Raw genomic sequence first — 24,302 nt, 5'->3', positions numbered from 1 at the left:
GGTAGATATCGAATTTTCCTGGAGGAAAATAAATTAAAATATATATATTCATGAATACGTATATTATTAAGTGTGGTGTTGATTTATACAGCTGTTGTTGATAAGTATACTTAATGCCAAAACTGTGACCGCCCTTAAATGAGTTGATGTTTTATTTATTGCAAAAAGTTTGGCCTTTGGTGTGAAGAATTCCAACACTGACCAAATCGAATAAAAACATGAAGTAATGTTATTGGTTTACATAAGTTTTATAAGTACTGCACAAAGAAAGTGATACCCTGTGGTTTCGAAAACAAAGAATGATTGAAAAGAGTCCAACACTATGTTGAATTTATTAAATATTAAACTATTAAAATTTTGATTTCATATTTTTGGAAATAAATATTCTGAGCTAGGATGATTAATATTACTCCTCAACTTCGAAATGTTAAAGTTCTAGAAAGCCTAATTTTAAATCAAAAATAGAGTCTGGAATGCGACTCACACTAATAAATTTCCATCCCGTCTGCCGATTTATCTTGCTTAAAAGTTGGTAGGTTTTCTTGTTTTGTCAAAAAGTTTTCACTTGAATTATTCTTAAAAATGTTTAAATTACCAACAATATTTTGCATATATTGAAATAATTTGATTTGAAAATCTTTTTTTTTGTTAACGATATTTTTTAGTCGTTAACCAATTTTTTTTCCATTTTAGTAACATTTCTTAAAAGTTTTTATTTTTTATGTAAACAAATACAAATTGGATGAATGAAATTAATTTGAAGTCAATATATTCTATTGTTCACGAGATATCGAGGACCGAACATCAATTTTTACCAAATTTTTTGAACTAATTCTTGTAGATTTTATTTTTTTATGAAAAAACGGACTGTTTTTATAAGAAAACAACAGAATTTCGAAAACTATAAAAATAAAAAATACAATAAAATTAATTTTTAACAACTTCTAGTAATTTTAGTTTTTGTTAAAAAATTGTAAATCCAATTTTCTCAAAATTTTGACCAATGTTGAAAACAATAGTTCTTATAAAGCAAAATTAGTTTGAAGACATAATCTTAAATTTAAGAAAAGATATTTAGGTCAAAAATCTATTTTTACCAACAATGTAATGTTTTTGTTTTAAGGTTTTTATTTTGTATACAAAAAACTGGCAATTAGATTTTTCTCAAAATTTTACCAGATGTAAAAATATTATACCTCGTTGCACAAAATTATTTTGGAGATAAAATCATTTTTTGTTCGTAAGATATTCGGTGACCAATAGTTTTTTATTCAGTTTTTTTATTTATAAAAAAAAAACATTTATTTAAATTTATTTTGAGTCTCTAGCGTTATTGGTTTGTGAGATGTTTTGTGTTAAATACCCACTCAATATTTTTGAGAGTACTTTCTGTATCTTTTTGCTTTATTATTTGTATCACAAAGTTTATTTGAAGTCGATTTCTCTAATGGTTCTTGAGCTATCGACAACGAAAACAAGCACGCAACGACATCTCTCTAAAAATCTTTTATTTAGACTTTAGGGACCTGGAAACGCCGAGAAATGGCAATATTTTCTATTCGACAAATTGTACCGATTACAATAACTTCTTAAGAGAAGTTTAAAAAGTAAAGTCAGTAAAAGCTCAAATTAATGTTCTTTTTAAGACTAATTTCAGCATTTTTTTCTCGGAAAATAACACTTTCAGTTTTGTTTTTCTCTTAAATTGGCATTATTTTTATGTTTGCCTTTTGGGAATAAGTAACTCTATTTGACGGAACTTGGTAGAAATTATTAAAAATTAGATTTTACAATAAGAGAAATGTTTTTAAAAAAAAGACAAACACAACCTTGAAAAACAAACATTTTGGAATTTGTTTGCTAAGAATTCCATTAGAAAAGTAAGTTCTCTAGTTTTTGATAAAACAACAAAACTCTCAGAAATAACCCTCACACAAAAAACTAGTATCAGGCATGTAAAAGAATGCAATCTTTTGCGAATGCAATTTTGTATGACTTATATTTTTACGATCTAAAGATTGAATGCAAAAGAATAAATAAAGTCTTTAATGATTGCAATCAATTGACAGCTGACAAAAATAATTGGTATATTCTTAAAGTCATATGATCGGTGTTTGCAAAATTTGATGTCCCATTTTCTAGAGGAATTCAAAGAATGCATTATTTAGAAAACTGGTAAATGTACAGCGAAATTTTATTTACAGCACTCACATTCGAAATACTGTCTTTGCAAGGAATTAACATTGATTCTTTACAATACTTAGGTAGAAGAAAGAACATCAGGAAATTAAAAATGGGAAATCTGATAATTTCTCTAAAGAATCAGGTTTGTCAAATTGTCGGAAATGGTTTTATAGTTGATTAAACAAAACTATAGCAGTTATTATTAAACAAAAATTTAAATTAATCAAATCGCAATAATTTTCGGATACTCTTGTTTTTCTGATAAATTTTAAAAATCATAACAAATAGTGCCAAAAAGTACCTTGGAAAATGTTTCTAAAGTAAGCCTTTTTAATAATTTCGCTTTAATAAAAAATAAAAAAACTTGAGCTTGTTTCTAATAAATGGCAATATTCTTAAAAGTTAACTATTTTAATTACATTTCGTTTGTTATCTCAGACGAGGGAGTAGTATTTAATGTTTACGAAAGAAACGCTGCTTTCGAAAAAAAATATAGTAAGAGTTTGAAAAAATGACGATTTTGAACAGACCACTAAGAAACTTCTACAAAAATGTAGATACAAAATTTAAGGAAAACGGCCTGTTTTCAGTACAGTTACGAAATTTATTAAAAAGGACGTTTTCAAAACAAAATAACTAAAAATTTTCTATGAAATAATTAAAAAGTTTAGTATTAGTTCCCAAAATAATAACATTTTTACAATTTTGAATACAAAACTTCAAAAAAATCTTTGCTCGATGACACCAGTCGACAAGATATGCCTCAAGGCAATCAAAGTGCACTTTTCCCGACTCCAAAATTACTTTAACAGTTCAGGTTATTGAAATTTTATTTTTTTAAATTAAAAAAAAAAAAACATACATTAAGCTTTTTGATTCTAAAAAAACTGAAAAAGTCAAAACAGTTTGAAAGTTAGATTTGCACTTCAAAACCGTTGTCTAAATAATTCAAGTATATCAAGTTTTTAAAATATATTCAAAAATATAAAAACAATGATGAAAACGGATGTTAACTCGAGAACATATTTTTTAAAACTATGACCTCATTAAATTCATCTAGATTCAAATAAAGACAAATATAATAACTACTAAGAATTTCCGGAAACTAAGTAAGATTATTAAATCCGCTGGCCCGGATAGTATTACCGCTATTGTTCTATAGAGGTGTTCCTTAAAGCCTACAAAACCACTGCGTAAGATTTTACATCTATTCTACTGGTGCCTTTCCGAGTGGATGTCCCTAAAAAAGGCTAATCCTCCTCCCCCTCTAAATATCGTCCGATCGCATTTACGTTTCAAAGGTCATGGAAACGCTGACCAATTTTCAGCTTAAGAAATATCTTGAAGAACGGAAGCTTCTTAATGACCGGCAATATGGCTTTCGTTGCAATAGATCCACTGGTGATCTCGTGGTTTATCTCACCAAACAGTTGAACAAATCGGTACATCGTTTTGGAGAAAGTAAGATTATTGCACTTGATATTTCAAATGCATTTAATAGAGTCTGGCATCAAGCTCTCTTATCGAAGATACGCGATTTTGGTATTGATGAATCTCTTCTTTGTTGGGTTAGAAATTACCTTTCTAACCGTTCAATTCAAGTTGTATTCATTGGTTTCAAGTCTGAAATTTATAAAATAAATGCTGGTGTCCCTCAGGGCTCCTTTTTGTCTCCGACTCTCTTAAATTCATAAATGATCTTTTGTCTGAAACTTCTAACCCACTACATTGTTTCGCTGATGACAGTTTAGTTTCTTATCCTTGTTCTTCGGATGTGAACTACCGAGGGCAGCTCATTAAATTCTGATTCTGACAGCATTGTCCAAAGCTGTTTACTGTCACACAAGCGTAACCCTCCCCCAATGCTACTATCCATGGGTGGCATTTGTTGTGGAGTGATCACATATTTGACATTGGCAAAAATGCTGCTAAGTGTTTAGGTTTTCTTCGACGATGCAAGAAGTTTTTTAATCCTTCCGATCTGGCTATAATTTACAAAGCTTTTATTCGTCTCAAACTCGAGTATAACTGCAATATTTGGGATGGATCCTCAAGTCTTCTGAATAGAATTGAAAAAAGAGCTCTTAAAATGGTAGGAGATCGTTCTCTCATCGAGACATTTGCTTCTCTTGAACACCGCCGCCCCGCAAGGTCTCATGCCTGTAATTGTTTTATCGTTATTTTTGTAAACAATGCTCTAGTGAAATAGCCAGTTGCATTCCTGCACTTAAACAATTCAACCGTAATACCCGTACTGCTGGGAATGCCTATCCTATACCCTTTTGCCCAATTTCAGACGTACTGTTAAGCACAGAGATTCATTCTTTAGCCGCACTACGCGAATGTGGAATGTTAAACCTGACTCAATATAGTTAACTTTAATGTTTTAAAAATTGCATATTTAAAAACAAAATTTGATAATAAAATTTATGGCGAGTTTCAAAATCAAAACAGCAGTGTTCGGCATTAAAAAAAGTATCCCAATGTTTTTGCAATGCAGTTTCGGGTTGATTAAATAATATTTTTTCAATTAATTTGTTCTTTGAAAATTTCCATAATTCTAACCTACATTCAAATTACGAATAGAAAATATATTTGTATTAACTTTTCATTTCGAAGAACAAAATTTTAAAACAATCAAAAGTTCAAAACAAATTTAAAAAAAATAGAATTAACTTTTTTTTCGCATTGGATAAAAGTGTATTATGCGAATAATGAGCTTTGGGTTATACTATACAAATAGATCGTGAAATTATCTGTGAAAATAAATAATTGAGTTTATAAAATAACACGACTACCGCCAGCCGCAGCCACCGCCGCCGACTGAGTTGATATACAAAACGACAAAAACAATTTAAATACTAACTTATTCTCTTTACAGTATTCTCTTTGAATTGACGCATCGTTGCGGTCGTCTTCGTATCTTGTTCTCGTGTCAGACAAATTTAAATGTTTCATTATGAATTTTCCGCCGTTACGTCTGCTGGTCTTTGACTGAGAACATTCCTATTTGTGTCTTTGTCTACTTAAAGATTTTATAATAGCGTCGCTCGACACCACCACCGCCGCCCGCCACCACCTCTTTGGCATATTGGTCGCTCGGCTTTTAGACAAGCTAGACAAGCCAAGACAATGAGGAATGAGCACACGATCGATGGCGTCGAAAGAGAAAAATTCCTTTTCGCTTGGATTGAATTAGGATATTTTGCATACAAGTCATTCTAAAATAAATTTTTCGAAAAGATTTTCAAAAATTGTGCTAAATACCAACAAAAAAAATAAAGAAAAATGCGACAAAAAGCATCGACTTTGCAACAGAGGGAAATGTCTAGAAAACAAATTTTCTTGTGAAGCTGACAAATCTGATGAGGTACTTAGAGAAGGTCACTCTCACTATATAGAGTTTTCCAATAAGAGGTTTCTTTTTGAATTACCCTCTATTTTGTCGGTTCTTATATTTGAAAACTTACAATAGAAACTTTATTACTAAGGTCGTGAAATTTTAGCAGTCTCTTTTCCCTAAACAAATACTTGGAATCATGTGTGTGAACAAGAACAACTAAAAATATTATTACCGTAGATCGTAATGTTTGCCAATTTCTTGTCGATCTTATGTCGAATTAGACAAAACACCGTGGTTATTGCACTCACTTATGGATCCGAGACTTGCGTGCTCTATCAAACACACTCACAAGAAGAATTCACCCGTAAAGTCCTTCCTGATACATGTATAGAAAAAGACAGTGAAAAATGTCATGACTCCGCTGAGAGGATGGCGTAGACCAGGACCCTCGGAGTTTACCCTGCCAAAGTGTATAGTAATAATCAGGAAAGGTAGAAAAGCTTGTAGAACGATTCCCTGCTAGATTATGGTTGTGTCATAACAATGACGGATTCATCAAAAAGGTCTACGAAATACATGGTGCGCCAGAGAAACTTACTTATTTGAAAAAATTCCCGCGCGGTGAGTTGGGCGGGTAGAGGGGCAAAAGGGGCGCATCTGGAGGGGGAAGTTCCCATGTTTGTTTCTCCCTCAAGTCAGTTGCCATCATGCTCTGGTCTAGAGAGCAGCGGTCCTTCGCAGTTGAGAGTTTCTTTTCTAACGGTCGCTAACTTGTTGCTACGCAACGTGCCTTCCGCGCTCGCTTCTATTGAAATTCCTCCTCACAGACTCGTTCCTGGCCGTAATTCGATTCTGTCGTGGGTTAACTCATTTCGGGAGTGTGGAAGTGTCGCTGAACCCAGAAATGGATTTCAACGGACTATCAGAAAATATCGAAAGAGTGAGGCAGTCAGTTGTGCGTTCTCCCCAGCGTTCGGCTCGCAAACACGCAGTTGCTATGGGAATTTCTGACACCACTGTTCGACGAATTCTCCATAAAGACCTCCAATTTCATTACTATAAATTGGCTGTTGTGCAAGAATCAACTGAACGCGATTTTGTTGCCCGTCAAAATGCATGTGAAATGCTGATTGACAACCTGCCTGAAGACGCGGTCGTTTTTTTTCAGTAACGAGGCTCACTTCCACATTTTCGGCTGCGTCAACAAGCAAAACATGCGTTATTGGTGTGGTGTAAATCCGCGTGGGCTTCACCAGAAGCCACTTAATTGTGAGCGAGTTACTGTCTGGTGTGCGATGTCGGTAATGGAAATAATTGGTCCTTATTTTTTTTAAAAAAACGAACGCGCAGTTACCGTGAATGGAGCTCGTTACAGGAACATGATCGATTAATTTTTTCTTCCAAGACTCGAAGAATTGAACGTTAGGAACGTGTGGTTTCAGCAAGATGGAGCCACAGCACACACAGCACGAGACTCAATGAATTTGTTGCGACAACATTTCTCCGACCGCCTCATCTCTCTCAGAGGCGATCTCCAATGGCCGGCACGCTCTCCAGATTTGACTCCATTCGACTTCTTTTTATGTGGTTATTTGAAATCAAAATACCGATTGATATGCTGCGAAGAGTGGATAAGAATTTCAAAAATCGACTTCATCAGTGTATGCGCAATGGGGGTCGCCATTTATCCGATGTCATTTTTAAGACTGCATAAAAAAAATTGGGACATTGTATTCTCAAATAAAAAAATAAAATTAACCAAATAACTGAAGTACTTTTTTTTATTGACCTTCCAAATAAGTAAGTTTCTCTGGCGCACCCTGTAGTTAGTTTATTTGCTGAAAGCATCCTTGAAATGTATTAAAACGCAAAAAAGTTGAATTTGGTGCTCGAAAAAGCTATGAATAATTGTTCAAAAGCCTTTCAGGCTCCAACGCACTACTGTTGGGTCTGATTAATCTGATGGTTCATGTCATTGGACCTTTTTTTTGTTTGAATACGAACTTTTTAAGTTCCCGTGAATGATAAGGTCTAAAATTTTTCAAAGATCCAAATTCCTTTTAAGACCTTCAAAACGAAGAAATTCCTGAAGCTTTAGCGGACTTTGAACCGTAAGTGTGCAAATCGGTCATAGAAAATTTCATAAAAAGGATATTATGGTCCTCAAGTATAAAACACTAGTTTCCTAAATAAAATATAATTTGACTCTCTTTTTAAAAATTTGTGTAATGAAACCTTAATCAAATATTTGTTGGTATCCATTATTATCAATCAAATTAAAAACTTCGTATCCATTGACTTTTTTTTCAACAACAAGAAAAAATGAGCTTTCATGTGGAAAGGGAAACATATTTTCAAACAAAATAATTGAAAACCCTCGTACCTCGTTCAAAACATACGCCCATCACCATTACCCAAATTTTTCACCTTCTTGTCTATTTCAATCTTATTCCATATCAGAGAGACATTCTTTCTCCTCAGCTACAGCTTTAGTCTCGACATCAGCCTCAGCTTCAGCTTCAGCTCCTTGGCTAAATGATGTCCTTTTCTTTTAAAGTAATGGTATTAGTTGTAGTCATTTTCCAAAAAGTACTCATCGTCTTCTTCATCTCTCGTTGTTCAACATTGTCCATTTCCATGAACAAGAACAAGAAAAGAACTCCCAGGCCAGAGTTGAATAAGTGACGAAGATATACTACCAAGGAGCACGACCCGAATGGCAGCATTTGTATGGTAGGTAAGGTTTGATATATGTATGTATGTATGTTCGTAAGGGGGTGATGAAGAGCTATAAGATGAGATGTGAGATGTTAGATGAAATGAGATGAGGGAGGGTGCAAAAGAACAAGTGGGTGTGTAGCTGATGTTGGAGATGGAGATGATGATGATGATGGGGAAAGAGAGAAGTTTTATTCGTATAACAATAGAATTTCAGTTCATTATCTTGGACAAGGTTTTGCTCTAATTAGAACTTGGTTGTAGGGTAACAATTATTTATAATGGGGATTATGTAGGCATAATAAACGAACACATACATATATGTATGTAGGTATCACATAGGTACATACACTGCACATAGGTGTATATGAATGCATCATACAAGATATAGTAAACATAGGTAAGGTGCATATCATAGGTACATATAAAGACCTTATCCAGTTTTGAAAAATAAGAAGGGGTGAATACAAAATACAGACAATTCTAGAAAACTGAGGTTTTGAATTTTTCTTTTCTTATTTTTTTTTTGGCATTTGCATATAATATGGTCTCTCTCTTGAGGAAAATTTTTGTTATGTAGATATTGCTTTTGGACAAAGGAAGAATTAATTCGATAAACACCAACCGACTGTCCTGGGAATGGAACACAAGATTGATATTAAATCTCCTCAAAATGTAAAATAATAATTAATGTTTTGAGTTGAGAAATTGGAGTATTCAAGAAAATTGTGAGTGTTTCAAAAGAATCTTTCTTTCAAGAGTGGTTTTGATTAATCCTTTAAAAATTATAATAACTTACATCTTTTAATCTCGTTTTCTAATAATGCTTTTGAGTTCTTTCTTATTTATTATTCAATAAAATTGCTGTCGAAAAACAACACAAATCAGTTATATCTACTTATCATTTAGATAAATATACTTAGTTTTATGTACTTTAATTCTTATACGAGTAATATAAATAATTGTTTGCTTTAAATAAACACATAATAAATTTTATATTTTCTAATCGAAATTTTCTGCCACCTAAATATATCTACATTTACTACCAATTGCCTTAAGTATAAAAGTATGAGTAGCTATAAGGGAACTGAGAACTCATAAATTGAACAACCAAAAAACCAATATTAAATATTTGTTCATCAAAAATTCACAGCTTTAAGCCATATAACGTATAACTAATGATTTGCAAATAAGTCAAGTCATTTGACGTGTTGGAAAAATAAAAATTAAACGTGTTTGTACATTTATTTATTTATTTAAGCAATTTTATAACATATAGTACGAAATTCAACAAAAGAGGTATTTGTGAGAGTAAGTAGGGGTTTTGTATGGGTGTATTAGCTTAAACGAAAAAACACATATATATATGAGCACCTACCCTAAGTCACGAAATTATTTTCCAGACACTTTAAGATACAGTTTCAAACACAAGAAAATATCACATGAAATATACGAGTGTTTTCTTTGTTTCAAAAAATGTATCTCTTGTTAAAATTAAAAAGGACAATTGTCTCATCAATACATATTTGTTCTAAGTTTAAGTTTTTTTTTTAATTTTTCAAATATGGAAATTGAAATTTAAATATTTAGTGCTGAAGGTTTTTTAAAGAGAAATTGCTAAAAATTTGAAATTGAAATCGTTTTTTCTAAAAAATTGTATAAAGCTAAAGTATTTCCCTTAATAAACAAAAAATTAACGAGTCAATAAAAGACCAGTTCATAACCTTGAAAAATTATAAAATTAATTCAAAACACCAAATTTTACTTAGCATCATATAATAACATTCTTTAATATCGATCCCAGTCCTCTTGTAACTTCAAGGAACTAAGCCAATATGTTGCTCGAATGGGATCAACACTTTTTGAGTTTTCTATGTTCTCATTACATAAATGGTACATTAAATTATTTTTGTCTTCAAAACTGTAAGTATAGGCATATTTCTAAAGTTTAAAACTGTGTGTCTTAAATTCTGTGTTTTAAAACACTGTACTAAAGATGTGCAGAAAATAAAAGGTATTTGGTCTAAAAGCTTGTTTTAAGAAAGACAAAAATTTGACCAAAAAAAGTTGATAAGAAGATTCGAATTAACTTTTAAAAAATTCTGTCTGAAGTGACACCACTAATCGAAAAAAGCTACTATAATTTGAAAATCAAAATGCAACAATAATCGGTAATGGTTAACTTTAAGGTTGTTGACGATCGGAAATAGGTACAAAGGTTTAAAATTGTTGAAAGCTATTTCAAAACAAAGAATTGGACAAATAGTCATGGAAACACGCGAAACGGTTGAAGAATACCATCCGCTCATGAACGTTCCGCTTATTGAGTTTTGAATGTTGAGTTATTATGTTTTAATTGTTGCACTTTCTTGAGGTCTTTCCGGTAATTTTCCCAGAAATTATTTATCTTTTTCACACCTGTTTCACAGTCAGCATTTGGATACTTTTCTTCTAATTTTTGAATTAAACGGTCGTATTCTTGATTTATCATAATCATGTTGCTATAATTAGGATTCTTTACTTTTGAAAGAGCCGGATATTCTCTGTATACCTCCTGAAATTCGTATCAATATTTTTGTTATTCCTTCATTACTATTTAAAAAAATGTCACAAAATTCAATGTGTACTCGAGAATTGTTTTTCTCAAATAAGTGGGTATTTAGATTTTCATATTCACGTAAGAAAACATTTTAACAAGCTTACGAGTTTGAACAAATATGTAATACAAAAAGTTTCAAGTGAGCTGAAAAAAAGTGCGCACATCATCATAAGGATTTATCTTTTTTTAAGAATATTTGCAGAATTTTAAAATAAGGAATGGTGGCAGAATTTCGGTTAGTCAGAATTTTGTCTACAGAATTTTGAGATACAGTATTTTAAAATATTTGTAAATACACTTTTATGTCCCCTTTTCCCCTTTCTACATAAAACTTAAAAAAACAAGAGTTAAATTGATTTTCGAATCCAATTTCTTGAGAACTTTGAAAAATATTGAGTTCAAACTTATATCTCTAAATATTGTGGATAACATTTGGTCAGATTATAATACTTACAAATGAATTGATAGTTTTTTAACAAAACACTATCCCAATATTAGGTTTAGCGTTTCCAATGTCCTAACAAAAAAAGAGTTTGGGATGCGACCCACGCTGATATCTTCCCATTACGTCCGTCGATTTGTCTTGCTTGAAACTTTAACAAAATATTCAAAACAATATTCTATGTGAAATAAATAATTTGAAGTAAATGTATGTTCCTTATTTTCATGATACTTGAGTCCAAAACTATTCCTTATCAGTGTTAAGTTGTCATTCAAGACGTCACCATCGACAGACGTAACTTTGAGGTATAGTCAAGGACTTCGTCTACCTTCGCTCCGCTGTAACGCAGAAAACAACACCAGCGCTGAGATCAAACGCAGAATAACTCTTGCTAACCGCTGTTTCTTTGGACTAAGAAAGCAATTGAGTGGTAAAGTGCTCTCTCGAGGGACCAAAGTGTCGCTGTATAAGGTCCTTATCATCCCCGTCCTGCTATACGGTGCAGAAGCATAGACTATGACAACAGCGGATGAAAGCACCTTGGGTCGCTTCGAGAGAAAAGGTCTTCGTGTGATCCACTGTGTCGAATGCATCGAAGGGGAGCGGAGGAGAAGATGGAACGACGAGCTGTACTGGCTATACAGCGACGTAGACTCAGCCAGAAGGGCAAAAGTTCAACGACTAAGATGGCTAGAAACCAATGCTCCGGCCTGGAAAGTCTTCGAATCCACACCCACAGGACAGCGCAGTAGAGGAAGACCGCGGATCAGGTGGCGTGCTCAAGTGAAAGGTGACCTCACCCAACTTAGAGCGCAAAACTGGAGACATCTACCTAGGGACCGAGCTAGATGGATAAGTTTGTTGGGTGAGGCCCTAGTTCACACAGGACTGCAGCGCCATTTTAAGTAAGTAATTAAGTTTAGTTGTCATTGTAAGTTTTGGTGTTTTGTTATAAAAGTTGTTAGTTGCTTTTTAATAAAAAAAAATACTGAAAATTACCAAACATTTTTTGAATAATAATAATAAAGATTTCAAAATCTATTTTTGTTAAAAAGATTTATAGTCAAAAAAAAATCCTTACCAATTTTAGTAGCAGTGCTTGAAAGTTTTTATTTCTTACATATATAAACAAAAATTCAGCACAAAAGAAAATCATTTTGAAGTCAATACCGTAATTTTTTCAAGGGATAACGAGAATTGACAATTGTTTAACAATTTTGCGTAGTATTTTTTGTATATTTTAATTTTTATCAAAAAAACTGACAGTTGGACTTTTATAAAAAAAAAAATACTGAATATTGAACACACTATTTTCTATAAAATGAAGTTAGTTTAAAGTCAGTATCTTTTTCTATAAAGATATTTTAGTCGAATATCAATTTTAAATAACTATCAGTAGTGTTTTGGTTAAGATTTTTTTTTAAACCTGTCAATACGATTGTTCTCAAAATTATACTAAACGTCAAAAACGTTATTTTTCTTAAAATAAAAATATTCGACGTGACAATTTTTTCTAAGTTTTTTGATTTGTAAAAAAATAGTTTCTTGAATTTTTTTTAATTTGAATTGTTTGTCTCACTCGCAATACATAATATAAAATTTAATTCAGGTCGCTAACGTTATTGGTTCGTGAAACATTTTTGGTTAACCAACATTTTATTTTTTTTTTCAAATTGCTATGGTATGCTTTCTCCATCTTTCTGCATTATTATCTGTATTACAAAATTTGTTTGAAGTCGATATATAGTTCTTGAGATATGGACGACGAAAAAAGCTTTCTCAAACGTACGGACGTTTGAACGTACATACACACTCACGCACAGACATCCCTTTAAAAATCTTATACTATAGACCTTAAAACGTCGAGAAATGTCAATATTTTCAATTCATCACATCAGACCGATTACAATAACTTCCTTTGGGAAGTGAAATTACCATAAACTTAAAAGTTGTTTAATTCCGGGTTGTTGCGGGACAAAATCAAAACCTTATAGTTTTTGATGAATTTCATAAAAAAAATTGTTTACACAATATAAACAATTTTTACATTTATTAACTATTCATCAGGAAATTTAAAAGCAAAATATGGGTTCTGTGGGAGTATCATTCTGCAGCAAAACAAAAATAAACATTTTATATAAAAAAAAGTCAATTTATAAAAATAAAGACTGTTATTTAAAAATTTGGTCATTAAAAACAATAAAAAAAGGAACAACGTGAATCTCCTCAAAATCTTAATTTCCAAGTTTGAACTCAATCAACCTATGTTTGAATAAAATCTTGAATGTTTTTGGAATGCCACACTTCCTATAAGGCCATGCTAGAGGCATTTAAATTCCAAATAGAAAATATTTTTGGATATTTTCTTTGGACTTCAATATTTTACAAAAAAAAAAGTAGTCACTGAGGATGACAGTTTTCAAATCAAAAAGTTTTATAACTAAATGTAATCTTAATGAGTAATCAAAGATAATTATAAAATGTACATAATGTATGCACTTTTTTCTTTTATTTAGAAGAAGTACTCGTATATATGTAGAACGTCTTTATATACGCGACTCTCCGCAAATTTCGGTACAAAATATACAGCTTCGTCTCGTCAAGCTTTAAAAGTAATATCGTTTCGTCTCGTTTACAAGAGACTTGCCAATAGAAAGGTAGTACCTAAATAATTGTATTTACTGGATTTTTATAATCATTACATACAAGGATACTATTTCCCCTTTAATATTTTACTTTTTAATTTTACTCAGTATAAGAATTTGAACACGTATTCTCATTTTTTCGCTATCAGTTTTAGTATGTTTATTTCGTTTTTCCTATGGAGCCTCCAAATTATTACCAATCCAAACTCAGCAAAGAAATAATAATATTTGTAGAAGTAGATCCTTATCGCATTTTTAAAGTCTGATTTTTATTATAAATTAGAATTATTTTTTTCAAATGGTCACACTAAAATAACAAATTTGACTCATTAGCATCACTTCATTTGCTAAATGGTTAAAATATTTTATTTAACTTAATATGGTAAAGCATTGGCTATTTTCGTTTATGAATGAGAATATAATGTACCTACTACCTATACAAAGTAACTGTTGCATGACAAATTAGTATCAAACACCTGCATTTATGATGTAAGATTTTTATGAATACTTTTTAAATCTAATTGACTTCAATTAAAATTATTTAATCGTAATTTCAGACAAACATTTGAAGAAACTATTAAAATTAGTTCGTTTATTTGTGTGTTAAATGCGATTCTATAAATGAGCCTCATTGGTAAGCTTGGATTCTGGGTTTTTTTTCAGGAACCAATAAAAGATGTACTGAAGGATCTATATGTTCAAAAATACAATGTCTAAAGTCAATGGTAGTGAAGATCATTTCATTAAAACGTAATAGAAGAGTAATAGAAGATTTACAAAAAAAACTTCAACAATAGTTTAATACTTTAAAGTCTAGACTACGGTTTAACTTCTTTTCACGATCGCCACGGATGAATTCCAAATTGCTAAAATGTTTTTTTGACCAGTTAAAGGGTCTAATTTGTCAAAAACCTTGAAAAAATAATTTATTTAAAAGTCAAAAATACACGAAAATGTTCTAATATGAACATCACGTTCTACTAATTTAATTTTCGAATTAGTTTAATGTACGTTCGTATAAACATCGCATAGATATAGCTTAGGATTGCTTTTTTTAGGAAAGAATTTACTAAGTAATTCAAATAAGTCTTAGATCAATTTTGAAATGAAAAAAATAGTGTACACAAGGTGAGAAACAGGTGTGTTAATATTTTCATTTTGTTGGTGTGTTGTGTAATCACAAAAGGATTTGTATAATTTTTTTTTTTTTTTGAAATGCCTGCTAACTCGAAAAAGTACAATGTTTTGGGTCAAGTAAATATAAATAAATGCCAATGTTAATAATTCAAATAAGTACAAACTTGTAAATTAAGCAATTGTATCAATGTTTAAAATATCCAGCTGAGCATTTAAAAAAGAACTATAGCTTGAGTTTAAATGTACTATTTTTAGAACTAGTGTTGTCATAGCCTGAAACAACAAATTTTAAGACAAACGTTTCAGACTTTTACTTTTACGCGTGCTGAAAGTAATAAAAACCTTGATATTAATTTGACTGGCTTAAGGCATTTTTTCCAACCAAAATGAAACAGATCTACTTTGTTGCATATGTTAAGGAGTACGTAATACTAATTCTTATGAATTACCAAATTTGCTTGGAACTTGTTGAATTTAAACTTAGATCTACAAAATTTTATTAACAATTTATTTGATTTAAGAGTTTACATACTTAAGAAAATGTTTCTAGTGATAAGGGCGAACACTTTAAGATTTGTTTTTATGTAAAAAGCCTTTAGAATTTAAGCTTCTTGTATCCTGAAATTGTTAATTACTTTTTCCACAAATGGACTTGGTTTTCGCCATGAAACCTCAAGTCAAATATCAGGAAACAAAAAGCAAACATAAAATCAAAATTTCGTTCAATTCTAGTTCAAAAAGATTTCTCACAGTGTATTCTTAAGAATTAATACTCTCATAGCTAATTAGTTATTAATACTTTATTAAGTCAACACTAAAAATAATGGCAAGTTTATTTGTTGTAAATAAGGCTGATGATATTATATTGCGTTATTTGTGATTAAATAAATCGCGACAAATATGACACTTGATATATTGCACTAAAACTCAAGTAAATATAAATTAATTAACAACTTTGAACACTATGAAAGTTATTAATTTTTGCCTTTTTGTAAATATTATCTGAATCGCGTTATGATGGGGGCTTAAGTCATGTGCCTTTTTGCAGGTAGGTAATGTAAAATCAATAAAGAAAATTGGAACCTGGATATGCTCGAGTGCATTTGATTATTTTAAATGACAATTGATACAAAGTAGCGATTGATCGCCGCTTAACTATTTCTTGTGTAGATATTCAGGAAGTCTTCACTGAAAAGCCTTAAATAATTGATTTCTTAAAAGGCAAACATTCGCGGAGTTATTTAGCCACAAATTTTTGAAAAAGTCATCGAAAATTGGACCTCCATCGGACTATGACCAAGTCATCCATGGCAGTTATTACCAGAAATCATATTTAAATTGTTATTATAAGTTAATTTAAAAATCATCTTTGTTTTATTCCATTTTAAAGTTATACCTCTAAAATTACTCAGAACTGGCTTACTTTTTCTCTTGCAAAAAAGAGATACAGGTGGATACAATATTCAAGACCCACTTATGATTGTGCCTACCACACACAAGAATCAATAATTAACGAATTCAAAAGACATGGTCTCATCAAAAAATCGTTTTTGTTACAATCGAAAAAAGTCATTAAGGGTCTTCAAATAAATTTAGCTTTACAGAAATAACATAAAGATTTGAAAAAAAAAAAACACTTTTAAAGGGAACATTTTTTTCTAGGTTAAATTGGCTGTCAATGATGCAATTGGACACACTTAGGCGAGTTTAATGGCCCATTGTGATACCACATGAATCTTGAGGCTTCCTCCTAAGCTCAATGTTACCAGATTGAGTCCCTTACGAAATGTGAGAGGCTGATATGATTTAGATCGTTAGAAAAAAATTCTCCTAGGTAAATCCTGCGCTTTTGAGCTAAGGCTGGACATGTAGAAAGAAGGTGAAGAACTGTTTCCTCCTCTTTCTAGTCCATACAGCTTTTGCAAAAGTCATTTGAGAATACGCCTAGCCACCTGGCGTGCTTTCCTATTAAACCTATTATCGAGCTTATATGCGATCTGCTTAAAGATAGCAAGCACCTTGATCGGTTTAAATCTAGTGTTGGCCAGATGTTTTTTGTGACTTGATGTTGCTCCACCTGGTGTTTGTCTTCTTCATAGCGTCTTGCATTAGCAACAGTTTACAGTATGATCCACACGTGGTAGGATGGGCTTCACTGTACCGTTCCTGGCGAGTTCACCTGCCTTACAGTTACCTGGAATGTCTCTATGGGCCGGCACCCAGCAAAGGTGAATATTAAACTGTTGTGCCATCTCCATTAGACAGTTATGGAATGTTATAGAGTTTGTAGAGACAGAGTCCCGATATTTGATAGCGGCCTGACTATCTGAGAAAATACGAATATCAGATGTTCATATCACGTTTTCTTTTAGCCAGAACAAGACTTCTTTTATCGCCAAAAGTCCCTCCTGGAACACGCTACAATGTTTGGGAAGGCGGAATTAGAGTACACACCTCCACCAACGTGATATCAACTTCTGATATACGCATCTTCTCTGACAGTCAGGCTGCTATTAAATCTCTTGACGGTGTCTCAACCAAATCTCAAACGGCCCTCGATTGTAGATCGTCTCTTATGGATATGGCGCAGGAATTTAACATTCACCTATGTTGGGTGTCGGATGAAACCGTTATGCCAATTTCACCTCAAAGGGAGGAGGTATACCGATAGCTACAAGTAAACTTATGCTAAAAGAAACAGCTTTTGCGATAGCAAATTCTAGATGGCACAATTTACCAACATGCGCAGCCACAAAACTGTGTCCTTCACTGGACATAAAGCGCTCTAAAGACTTTGTTATCTCAAAGCAGGCTTCATATTAGCTCCCTAATTGGTGTCCTTGCGGGACACTGTCTTATAGGCAGACATGCAATACGAGTTGGTGTAGCCTTAAATGACTTCTGCAGGAGCTGTATGGACAAAGAAGAAGAGGAAAAAATCTCTCACCTTCTCTGTGCTTTGGAATTGATTCTAAATAATTAAGAATTACGGAGTGGGTAATGTTGTTGTTAGCCCACTGCGAAGAAGCATTGAGGCGAATAGCAAAGCTTGCAGCTATTTGTTTGCCAAATATATCAAGAGGTGTTATGTAGAGTAAGGTGTCCAGTGCCGCAGATGGGGTCGTGCGTGAAACTAATGAACAAATAATGTTATCGACTTCAATTTAAATTTAAATTGCAATTTTGACGTAACACAATTTTTTTTTGACATCAAGTAAATATTTGAATTTTGAGCTTCATTTATAAAGAACAAAATATAAGAAAATACTACTTAGACTTGATAAAACTTGATTTTAGATCCTAATGTCTTGAGAACAAAGAAAGATATTGACTTCGAACTCATTTCATTAATTGCAAAATATTGTTATTATCATTTAGTAACGAAAAACAAGAATGATAATAATTTTTGAACCACTATTATATTCCTTACGAATATTCTGCATTGGAAGTTTTACAACTAATTATGTAAAAATATTGATATATATAAAATGTTTGTTAGATAAAATAATATTTTTAGTACAACTTTAAAAATTGGAATAATTGAATTTTCGAATATAGTAGACTAGGATGACATATCCTACACGTAAACACAAATGAAACAATTGCCAATCAAATGATGCCTGAGTTTTCTTAAAACCAATTTGAATATTTAAAAACAAATACATTCGTTTTGGAAAAATAGTAACTTACAAAACATGTCCACAATGAGAAAAAGTATATTAAATGACACGTTATTCATTGTTCAACCGAATTTTATTCACAAATCATATTGCGAAAAGTTAAATTTTGAATTTTTAACAGTGGCAACCATATATTTTTTGAAAGCAAAAATTTTCACTTGTGACCAAAAAATTCAACAGAAATTTGTCAGAAAATTTAACTGAGTATTTGTTGTGAGTTAAAGTTTGTTAGGCTTCGACGTTTATTGATGTTTCTTCAAATGCTAAAATCTAACAGAAGTACGTGTCTATTTTTTCACGCAAAATAAACAAATTTTCAGACATTTTAGAATTAGAATCCACGAGCGTATTGTGAAATAAAATCATCAATAAATACATCAAAAAAAAAGTCACAGTCACATGATTCAAGGAGTTTTATTTACCTTAGCTAAAGCGACATAATTTGTATTGTTTTTTAAATAAATAAACTTTTATTGAAAAAAAGAAATAAAACAGTATTAAACTAATTGTTCGAAATGTTTATATTTATTTACGAGACAAAAGAAACATGAAGAAAAAAGTCTATCTCACGAGACTTGAGACACAATAAGATCTTAATTAATCTACAAAAATTTGCAAATTTATATAATACATATTTTCAAAAATTCCTACACTATGTGTAGTATGTCTATTCCTTTAATATATTCCTCCTACATATAAACTATGTACATATGTATAACTGCTACCTGTATAGAAGAGTGTGACTGAAACGCTTCAATATTGATTAAGATGAATACTCTACTAATCATATAATCAATCTTGAAGTATCATTTTTAGCACCTTAAATTAAATATACAAAATCTGTATAAGATTGTCACACACTGTCTTCCTTTGCGTTGATTCTCTATAGAAGTTTAATTAAATTACCGGTAGTGACAATATACCGCCTTCATACATATATATCGAGACCGACAAAAAAGACTCTATATAAACAAAGTATTATTTGCTTAAGATGGATTTGGAGGAAAATTGAGATATTTTTTAGCTGATTTATTAAATTCGGATTCTGCAGACGACAGTTCTTATCGTTCTCTCTGTACAATCGGTTCACTCAAATCAAATTACGGTACCTTTGTGCTTTAATTCCCTTTGTCAAAATGGATAAGAATCCGTTGCACAATAATTCATCGAATCCTCGGATTGTCGTCGCGAATAAGTCTAAAAAGCTAGACCGTTCTGGGACAGTGGACATTGCTGATACGCTCATTTACACACACACTCTTATGTATGGAAAATATGCCGAGGATTTGAGTGAATACGCCAAGGACGAATCGAAGAAGCTTAAGCTCTATAAAAAACGCCAACGAGCCGAGGATAAATTATGCGAACAGAGACGCTTGAATTACAATCGTACTTTGTTGTGTCGAGGATTCTCCTGGCTCCTGGATCACACTTTGTCACGTTTTGGTGAGGAATGGATCTTCCTGGCTCTGTTGGGTATCATAATGGCGTTCATATCCTTCGGGGTGGACTTGGGTGTGAATATTTGTACGAATTCTCGAATTATCCTCTATCGAGAGATTTTCAATTCATCGGTACTGCTTCAGTATATAGCCTGGATTCTACCAACTATCTGCTTGGTCCTTTTTGCAGCCGGATTCACTCATTTGGTGGCGCCTCAGGCTGTAGGTTCGGGAATTCCTGAAATGAAAACCATTTTGCGTGGAGTTGTTCTCAAGGAGTACCTCACGTTTAAAACGTTCTTGGTCAAAGTTGTGGGTCTCACTGCGGCTCTAGGAAGTGGAATTCCAATTGGCAAGGAGGGTCCTTTTGTGCATATTGCGAGTATAGTTGCAACTTTGCTGTCCAAGCTCAGATTTCACAGGATCTATGAAAACAAGTCACGGTATAGTGAGATGCTTTCGGTGGCGTGTGCTGTCGGAATTGGGGCCTGTTTTGCAGCTCCGATTGGAGGAGTCCTGTTTAGTATCGAAGCAACCACAACGTATTTTGCCGTGCGAAATTGCTGGCGTGGGTTCTTTTCGGCATTTTGTGGATCATCCGTCTTTCTGCTGATGGCAGTGTGGTTTCAAAATGCTGACACAGTTAGGGCACTTTTTCTCACCAATTTCACATCGGAGTTCCCATTCGCTCCACAGGAGCTTTTCGTCTATTCTCTCATGGGAGTAGTTTGTGGATTCCTTGGGGCTGGTTATGTGTGGCTCCATCGATGGTACGTGACATTTATCCGAACAAATAAGACAATCAACGAATTCCTTCAGAAGAATCGTTTCTTGTATCCGACAATTATAGCATTTGTTGTGGCAACAATATCCTTTCCTCTGGGAACGGGGCAGTTTTTTGGAGCAGAACTCAGTACTCATGAACAACTCACTGAATTATTCAGCAACTTCACTTGGTCTGGCAATGATCCAACAGTTGGTCAAGCTGCCATTATTTCGCATTGGAAGACCCCAGGAACCAGTATTTTCCTGAACTTGGCCTGCTATGTTCTCTTCACGTACGTTTTTTCAATAATTTGCTACACACTCCCGGTGCCGTCAGGATCGTTCATTCCAGTGTTCAAGATTGGAGCTGGGTTTGGCCGACTGTTCGGAGAGCTGATGCATATTATATTCCCACAAGGGGTCTGGTATGGTGGGATTTTATCGTCGATCATTCCCGGAGGATATGCTGTTGTTGGAGCTGCAGCGTTTTCCAGTGCTGTCACCCACACTGTCTCCGAGGCAGTCATCATTTTCGAAATCACTGGACAAGTGACTCATGTTGTTCCGGTGATGGTTGCATCGCTCATAGCCAATGCCGTCGCTGAGATGCTCCAACCCTCGATGTATGACAGCATGATCCTGATTAAGAAGCTTCCCTATCTGCCAGATCTACTTCCAACAAGCTCTCGGATGTACAGTACTTGGGTAGAGGATTTCATGCAACGAGATGTTAAGTTCATTTGGCCAGCGATGAACTATAAAGAGCTTAAAGGGTTATTGGTGAAAAATCAGCATATACGCAGTTGGCCTTTGGTCGACAACCCAGATAACATGATTCTCTTAGGAGCAGTGCAGAGATCAGAGTTGATGGAAATGGTCCAGAGGCAAATCAGTAAAGAAAAACGTCTCATAGTTGCACACGATCGGTTTAAAATGGCCGAAGAAAAGGCCTTGGAAAATGAGCAGCTAGAATACGAACAAAAACATCAGCTAGAACGTCGGCGATCATCAAGGTTCGAGGTAACTCCAGCTCCAGATATACTCAAACTTGAATTAGGTATTGGAAAGAAGTCTACCGAAGAACTAAGCACTACCACTATGGAGACACCTAAATCGATTTTGAAAAAGTCAACATCATTCACATTAAATCCAACTGCAGACTACAAGACAGACAATGAAAGGCGTCTGCAGGAACTCTTCAAAAAATCCAACTTCCTTCAAGACATCGAAAAAGGCATGCATCGATCTCAAATCAGTGGTAGTCTCAAGAAAGTGCATCATTCACATGACTCCCTCATGGATATGACACCCGAAGATCGCAAACTCTGGGAATGTGAGGAAATGGCTAGGGTAATCGATATGGAACAACACAATGTCCCTATTGATCCGTCACCTTTTCAACTAGTTGAAAGAACTTCTATTAGTAAAGTTCATACACTCTTCAATATGGTTGGTATTAACCATGCGTATGTTACGAAAATTGGGCGACTCGTAGGTGTGGTTGGTTTAGCTGAACTTCGAAAAGCTATAGAGGATATCAATAGCAACAGTTTTGTAATGCAATCAGAGGAGAAATGTGTCGAAACGAAGCCATTAATGAAAATAGAGAAAAATGGGAAAAATCCAATAGTTTTGATAAGTTCGTCCGAAATCGGCACGGATAGTGAAACAGATTCGAAAACTCCATTAAATCCTTAAATCAAAAGGGGATTTTCAATTTATATGTAGGTATACATTCCTGTGTTATACAACATGTCGGTAGAATGGAAAACAATATTATTTACTGTTATTTTATTTATTAAGCCACCAAAACAAGTGATATTGAACAAATAATAAAAAAAATGTGTATTTGAGATGAAACGAATTTTTATTTGGCTTTGATTATGTTGTAGATTCAATTGATTAAAGGTACAATAATTATGACACAAATAGAGGTTTGTATATTTAATTTTTTAACATCTGTTCCTTTTTTTCTCAATCTAAAAGTTTTGTTGAAGAATAATATTAGAGATGTTTCTCTTAAATAAATGTTTTGGTACAGAATTAGAAAATTAAAAATTGGCTTAAAAATGCCGCTCAGATGATATTATAAGCGGGTTGGAAGGTACTTCGTAGAGTTTTAAAAAAGTATTTCAAAATTGAAGTAAAAAGCAGAAATATTAGTATTCGAAATACTTTGGAACTTATTTAAGTACGATTTCTATTGACAGAAAAACAGTTTTTTAACAAAAACAGGATAAATTACTCTTCACCTCTTTAAAAAAAAATATCTTATATTCAGCTGGGTTTCTGAATTCGAAATTTAAATTAAAAAAAAAGTGAAATTGTTTTCAGGGTTCTATACTTAGATTGGTTTATAACTTCCAATACTTTTCGAAATTACTTCAAGTAAAATTAAAGCAAGTGACGTCTTGCAAATCAATCAATACAAAATTTTGTGCATTGTCATAATTTGTATATAATTTCTTATGTTTGTATTTTTTTCTTTGCTTTTAATAAAATAAATATAAAATATTAGATTTTTTATTTGCAATGTGTTGATGCAAATTTTTGGATCTTTTCAATAATGCCAAAAGTGTCGCAATATTCTTTAAGTCTGTTGATTTGCAATTGTAAAGAATAGAGTTATCTGCCAAAAGTACCAGATCGTCTTCATACAGTAAAACTTTAATCAAAGATTCGTCAAAAATTACACCACCCGGTAGGATTTCACAAACCGCATCAATATAAAGTAAAAACAAAATGGGACTTACAATACATCCTTGGGGAACTCCCGCCGCTTCTGTCTCAAAACTTACGCACAAGTTTTTGCCATCCCATACTAAGGCTTTCGTTGAACTTACAAAGTTCGAATAAAAAAGTAAACATTTTTTCAAAAAGCCAAGAGAAGATAGTTTGTAAACCAATGCTTGTTGATTGACCGTATCAAAAGCAGCTTTAAAGTCAATGAAGCAGCTGTGAAGCTTTTTATTTTTCTCCAAATGTTGTCTTGCTATGCTTGTAAGTGCAAAAAATTGGTCTACCGTTGAGAAACCAGATCGAACCCCAGTTTGGAAGATACTTAAGCAGTTGCTTGTCTCTATCCATTTCGTAAGCCTCTCGTAAATAATAGAGTTTAAGATTTTCCTTAAAGAGTTGAGAATAGATATGCCTCTATAGTTTTCTGCAAGACTCCTTTCACCTCCCTTGAAAATTGCGTTAATAAAGGTAAATAATTAACCTGAAAGTTGGTTAAGCAAGTTTTGATTCCATCAGCACCTGGCGCTTTGTTGTCTTTCATTTTTTTCAAAACACTTTCAAGTTCAATCAAGGATATCGGTTCATCAAGTTCAGGAATATGGTTGTTT

The 24,302-nt window shown here is 32.9% G+C and overlaps 2 protein-coding genes across 2 annotated transcripts in view; one reads left to right on the top strand and one right to left on the bottom strand.

Moving 5' to 3' along the window:
• The window catches only part of LOC129949388 (actin-binding LIM protein 1-like), a 302,819-nt gene that overhangs the window by 253,096 nt on the left and 25,421 nt on the right, over window positions 1-24,302 (bottom strand). The window lies entirely within an intron of this gene.
• On the top strand, window positions 19,833-22,819 carry LOC129949386 (chloride channel protein 2-like). The gene has a single exon (XM_056060816.1). It carries the CDS (start codon window positions 19,885-19,887, stop codon window positions 22,651-22,653), a length of 2,769 nt encoding a protein of 922 aa, XP_055916791.1. The 5' UTR covers window positions 19,833-19,884; the 3' UTR covers window positions 22,654-22,819.

The sequence above is a fragment of the Eupeodes corollae genome, chromosome 3 (assembly GCF_945859685.1).
Source record: "Eupeodes corollae chromosome 3, idEupCoro1.1, whole genome shotgun sequence".
NCBI lineage: Eukaryota > Metazoa > Arthropoda > Insecta > Diptera > Syrphidae > Eupeodes > Eupeodes corollae.
The sequence above is the reverse complement of the archived record's forward strand: the minus strand, read 5'-3'. Positions and strand labels throughout refer to the sequence as shown.